Source organism: Diabrotica undecimpunctata, chromosome 3 (genome assembly GCF_040954645.1).
Source record: "Diabrotica undecimpunctata isolate CICGRU chromosome 3, icDiaUnde3, whole genome shotgun sequence".
Lineage (NCBI taxonomy): Eukaryota > Metazoa > Arthropoda > Insecta > Coleoptera > Chrysomelidae > Diabrotica > Diabrotica undecimpunctata.
Genome location: NC_092805.1, coordinates 166,376,853 through 166,383,468, shown reverse-complemented (window position 1 = coordinate 166,383,468; position 6,616 = coordinate 166,376,853). Strand labels below are relative to the sequence as shown.

The window sequence follows — 6,616 nt, the reverse complement described above, 5'->3', positions numbered from 1 at the left end:
GCTTGCAAATGCAAGTTGAAATGTTGAAAGGTAAGATGTTTGTGAAAGACTTTGTGAAAAGTTCTACCAAGAAGATGCTAAAACACAAGATGGTTTTCTAATAGAATTCTTTAAGGAGATGGTTTGTATGAGCATGAGCAAGATGGCTGACGTTAAGCACCAATATGTTATTTACTTCCAATGGCAATGGAACATTTTTCCAGGTCTGTAAGAAAATCTTTCAAGATATTTTTGCTATTGATGATAAAAAGTTGGGCTATTAAATTGAGGTTAGTCGAATGTTATGTATGGTCGCAACTGGGTTTTGATGTGTTTAATTATAGCAACTGTCGGACAAGACTTGTCAACTATGAATTTGCTAAACACGTGCATCTTTTACTTGTAGTTCCTTTTCTATCATCTGCGCACCTCTCGGCGCTTCAGTTTAGTGAACATTCTTAAAGAACAGAAAAAGAGCCTGAAGACCAGAAAAGCGTTTTGAGAAATTATCATGTTTGGACAATCCATAAAAAATAGTAAAAGTATGGCTGAATCACGATTTAGCGCAGGACACATTAGGAGAAGGAGTTCTCATCATTCCAGTTGTTCAGATTGTACAGATTAGAGCAATCAAAACTATGTACAGAAATACCAAATATTACTATTAAATTGACAAACGAAACAAAACTATTACAAGCAAACCGAGCAATCAAATAAGGTCCCAAAGTCTTGTCTTGTCTTTTTAATATTAAGATTTTTTGAATCGAATAAAAAATCTATCTTGCCATGAAATAGTTATCTGTAGAATAGTGACTAAATCATCTATTCAGCAGAGAAAAAAAGTTGATTTCAAAACTTATTACTACTAAATTCTCATATACACTTAACATATTATGTACAATAAAACTGTAAATCACAAAATATTAATAAAGCCTTAAATTATATACAAGGGTAGGTAATTCTTTACCTATCACAAATAGGTATTGTGTTTCACAATAAAACAATTCTGCATTTTTTATTACAGAAGCGATCTGTGTTTTTATAAAATGCGTATTCTCATTTTAAGTTTTTTTGATTTGTTGTGGATATTTCTCTTTTATGCTTTTTTGTTGTGTCGAACAGCCTGCCCAAATCCATTTTGTCTCCTTAAGATGCTTTAAGACCTTTTATCTTTGTTGCCATGTTCTCTCTTCTTGATTTACGCATATTAAGGCTATTAAGTGAAATTGGGCCATCTGTACATACATCCTAAAAATACGTTGATTGATTCATAATTTTCATTAGTATTATAAAAAAAACATCATTTGTTTTGTAAAGATTTGAAGGAAGGAATTGGAGTGGAATCCAACTGTTAAAGAAAAAAAAAGGGGGCGAAAGTGTCAATGAAGAAAAAGGTTGAAAACTTCAAAGAACAAAATCGAAAGATCTAAAATGTTAATCAAAAGATGGGCTTAATAATAAATCATGACTTTGGATGGATATACGACTTTCATAATCCAAAGGAATAATATTGCATCCAGTTAACAGATTAATAGGTAGAAGAACATCGAATGCATGCTACAGAATGAATAAATATAGATTAATTAGTGAAATTGTCAATATGACAATTGTCGCTGTTAAAATAACACAATAGATTGAGATAATTAGTTCCTGGAAGAAGGATAACGCAAAAATAACTGGTAGACAGTAAATCCAGAGATTAATGTTGGTATGGCTTGGTATTCTCGATGTTCTATAACGCTCTTACTATTCATTGACCTTAAGAAAGCATATAATGAGTTCTTCGAGGGGTTCTATGATGGGCGCTCCATAAAAAAGGTTAGAATGTGAGGATTATGGGAGATATGTACGATGAAGTAACAACTAGTGGTCGAATAGGTGTGGAAGAGACTGATAAATTTCAATCCAAAGTTGGATTGCATCAAGAATCATCATTTATTTTCATTTGTTCATCATATGATACGAAAACTTATGATCACTGACAAAGTGACAAGTGACAAATCTTGTAAGATGTTACAGTCTGGAACCAGTTTTCAACAAATTGCGACCAAATAATGGTAAAAGCGTCTATAGAAATAGACCTTGGGTAAGAGAGATACCGCACGATTAAAAAAAAGTCTACAACTACCTGGACAGAGAGAAGCCAGAAGATACAATGACTGACAAATACTGGTGCCAAGCGAAAATCCAAAAGTCGACTGCAATAAGAATGGTTCTGAATTATCAATACGTAGGTCATGAAATCGAAATTACCAGGAACAACCAAACTGCAGAACTGCAAAGAAGAATCGCTTTAGCATGGGCCGCATGTGGAGCTCAGACATCAAGAGCAACCTGCCAAATTATTTGAAAAACAAGACGTTCGACCAATGTGTGCCTCAAGTCATGACTTACGGCGCCAAAACATTTTCCTTAACCCAAGCCACAGCAACCAAACGCAGAGTAGGTGTCACAGATGTCGTAGAGCACATAGCATGGTCGAAGTGGAACTGGGCAGGTCACGAATGAGTGACGGGTAGTGGACCCAAAAAATTGGTGGACCCTACACGATGAACAGACGACGTCATGAGAATCGATGATGACGATAATAGAGATAAGAATGATAATGATGATAATGGGGAAATTATTATTGTAACATTCTCTGCTGCTTAATGAATGTCTACAATATAGTGTTAGTAGATATTGAAGTTATTCATTATGAATCGACATTATGAACCTAGCGCTAACGGACATAGACGAGGGAATACTTATAAACGGAGAATGATTGAACAACATAAGATACGCTGATGATACTGTAATTTTTGCAGACAGTCTTAAAGGTCTGCAGACACTTGTCTCCAGTACACACGTGGAGACAATACTTATAAACGGAGAACGATTGAACAACATAAGATACGCTGTGATACTGTAATTTTTGCAGACAGTCTTAAAGGTCTGCAGACACTTGTCTCCAGAGTGGCAGAAGTAAGTAGCAGGTTTGGGCTTGATTTTAACATCAAAAAAACCAAATACATAGTTATAAGCAAAAATAGGATACCACCTGGTCAATTACTAGTTAACCAACAACCTATAACACAAATCACCAACTTTTGTTATCTGGGTGCAAACTTAAATGAACAGTGGGACCAATCGACGGAAATTAAGATAAGGATCGAGAAGGCAAGATCAGTTTTCATCAAAATGAGATGTGATGCTATAGACGCATGTTGAGGATTTCTTGGATAGACAGAGTTACCAACGAAGAAGTACTACATAGAATGGGTAAAGAGCGCCAACTAGTCATAACCATAAAACGTCGCAAACTAGAATACCTGGGCCATATAATGCGCAATGAACAACGATACAACCTACTTCGGACCATACTTCAAGGTAAAGTGCATGGGAAAAGAGGTCCAGGACGAAGAAGTCCAGTGTTGTAGTTCTGTGAAAGAGAAACTGAAAGGAAAATTGTATAAAGCTGCCATAAGACTAGATATGATGTAGAGAATTAAATTTTTGAGAGTAAAAAGAGAGAGGAATAGGGAATTCATGTGGCGGAAAAGAGAACACTTAGATGAATAAGTGTATTGGCAAAACATAATTGATAAAATTGAGAATAAGTATACTAGGGGAAGTCTAGGGGAGTCTATGGAACTGAGAGTAATAGCTCTGAGATATTGCGTGTTTTCAGATACTATAATTTGGATTTGAAAAATGGATACTGAAGCAAGAACACCAAATGTGTTAGAGAAGAATGCCTAGAATATCGTGGACACGGAAGTATTGCGAGAAATTGGCAAAGAATACGAAACAATAAACACAATGAAAATAAAAAATTTACAATATCTGGGTCAGGGAAAGATAAGAGGAGAAATAAGTAATTAGGAATGGCAATGGTAAAGGAAGAATTGGGAGATGGCACTTAAAGAAGAAGTGGAGACATGTTCAACGTTAAAATAATAACTATCTGATAAGAAGAACAGTTGAGTTATAAGTTTTTGGAAGAAATAGGAGAGAAATACCAAAGAAGACTTGAAAGTAGACGCTCAAGCATAGCTGCGAAGGGGATTGATATTAGTATGACTTGATATTAGTAAGATAGAAATTTATGGGAAAATGTAATTGGGAAAATTGCCTTCGCGTAAGGATACAGGTAAACAAAGTGCTGATGAAGCATCTTTTTATATTTTTGGTTTGTGTACACTGGGGATACTAATTGTTCATTAGAATGTAAGTTAGACTACAAGGACTATTTTTTAGTTATGACAAATAATCTTTCGCCTACACATTTCTAGATTTCTTCGGAAATACATAATTTATAAAAATAAACATGTCTTGAATTTTTGATACTTCAAACTTACAATTTTAAAAAGAATTTAAATCTACGTCTCTAATAGTAAAAAACGCAAAATTCATAATCAAAGCAAATAAAATTTTTTTTTAACGATTTACTGTACTGTACAGATCGAATCAGTAATTTTTCAGAAGTATTATTTATCAAAAAAGTTCAATTCAAGATAGCCCCTCAACAACCAAAATTTAGGATCAGTAAATTTGAACTTAAACACATACATAAAGTAGATCTTTATAAATTGGTATCACTATCAATCACTACTTATCCCAAAGGATCACTCTCAGTGTTTTCGAGTTTCATCACATGATTATTGTCTATGAAACGCTGCATCACAACAGAAGAGGGAGGTACAATGTTAGGTAAAACTGTTTGTTGCGGGTTATGCATATCTAGATGCTGCATTTGCGGGTGTTGGTTTAGAATATTCTGCTGGTGGTAAGCACCGTTTGCGACGATGTCGACGTGGTGGCCCTTTTCTTCTGCTCGCTTCTTGTTCTGCTTCCGCTCTTTCGCTCTTCGATTTTGGAACCAGATCTTGATCTGTCTCTCCGACAGACCGAGGTTGGATGCCAGCTCCGATTTTCTTCTAATGGTAATGTATTTGTTGTTAAAGGTGAATTCTTTTTCAAGTTCTATTCGTTGGTGGTCTGTGTAGACCACGCGGTATTTGTCTTTCGTCCTCGTTTTACCTGGAACAATAGAAATGGGAATAATCAGTATGGAAAAATTGCAAGGGCCTAAAATAATATGATATAGTAAATTGGATTGTTGACGAAATGCATTTTAAAATCTCTACATATTTTACACATAAATATATTTTTTCATAGAAGTGTCACAAGTTTTGATTGATATGTGTGCAGAATGTCGTCACTGCATTGAGTTCTGAACAAATTCATAGAAGTATATCTCAATTCACTTCATTAATGTTTGTTTATGCTTGCACTCTCTATTGTCTTTCACGTTATAATAGAATTTGTATGAATCGCAAATGTCTAAATGTTGCAAGTAAAACAAATATATTAACAAACAAATATGTACATACTGGTAACGATTGCGAGTAATTACATTATTAATTTTATTGGAATTAAACGTATTTTATAATATAAATATGAACTTTGTTTATTTATAAATTTTGGCATAAATATTGGTTTAATGAAACAGTATTTTTTTTTGAAATTTGGTAACGAAAGGATTGATAAATTTTATCGTCTTTTTTGGCTATTTTCATTTGAAAGACGAAAGATTTTTTCGTCTTTCTCATTCTTTCTCTGCCTGTAGGTTTTAATTGTAATGTAATGTTTCTCTTTCCTTTCCCGAGACCACTTGTTAGAGGAGCGACGAACTGGGATAGTGAGAGGGATAAGGTTCTTAGTAGATTTCATCTTATCTCTGAGGCCTTGACGATCTTGGAAGTCACCAGCTGGAATTTCTGCTTATTGCAAATATTTTTTAACCTGGCTTGTCCATTTTGACTAGGATGATAATCCAATGGGTAAGTCTTTGAGGATTCATACGGTAAAGGCGATCATAAATCATCATTATCCGTTTTCTAATGTTTACAACAATGTCTTCCATATGGTTGTGTGTTTAGCGGAATTTTCCTTCTTCTTTTATTAGTACTAAGATTTTTCTCAAAATTCTCCCATCTTTTATTTCAAGTAAGTAATTTCTTTATTTGGTAATGGCTCTTTCTTTAGCATATAAAACATTCGGAGGCATATAGAACTGACGGTCTGATCACTGCATTAGAATGATAGCGTTTTAAGTTTAATAATAAGCTCCTGCTTTTGTTCAGGTCTTCAAACAAATGTAATGCACTTTCCTAATTTTGCAGATTTACTTTCAATGGCAGCATTTTTTTAACTATCAGGTGTAATATACTCCTTAGGTAGCTCCACGAAATAAAGATTTCTCTCGGGACTATGACAAATCCAGGTATCTGAATTTCTTTTAGTTATTAGCCTATATTAGGGAAGTGGGTGGATATGGTAGCGGGTGGATACTTCTCTGCGACCCCGGCAGATGATAGATGTACTTCAGGAATAGCACACCTGCCCACGCGAGCTCATGGATTTCCCTAGCCTCCCATCCCCGGGGAAACTATGTCCAAACCCAAAGCATTCCCATCTCCACCCTTTCCTCCCCCCACTTCCAAACCAACTCGCCAACACGCACTAGCCAAGCGTGGCGTTTTAATGGCTTAAAACCCCAAAAGTTATTTTCCATGAAAGACTGAACGGCCCTCAGTCTCCGGCGGCTCCAACACCTCCAACCAAGGTAGCGGTTGGAACAAGTTTGGGCATA

The 6,616-nt window shown here is 35.2% G+C and overlaps 1 protein-coding gene across 1 annotated transcript in view; it reads right to left on the bottom strand.

Annotated features, from left to right (window-relative positions):
* Positions 1–3,260: 3,260 nt before the first annotated feature.
* The window catches only part of LOC140437760 (uncharacterized), a 79,827-nt gene continuing 76,471 nt past the window's right edge, over positions 3,261–6,616 (bottom strand). Inside the window, exon 2 of the mRNA XM_072527469.1 lies at positions 3,261–5,001. Within this exon, the coding sequence (XP_072383570.1) occupies positions 4,574–5,001 (428 nt within the window). The 3' untranslated portion in view covers positions 3,261–4,573. The remainder of the gene's footprint in view (positions 5,002–6,616) is intronic.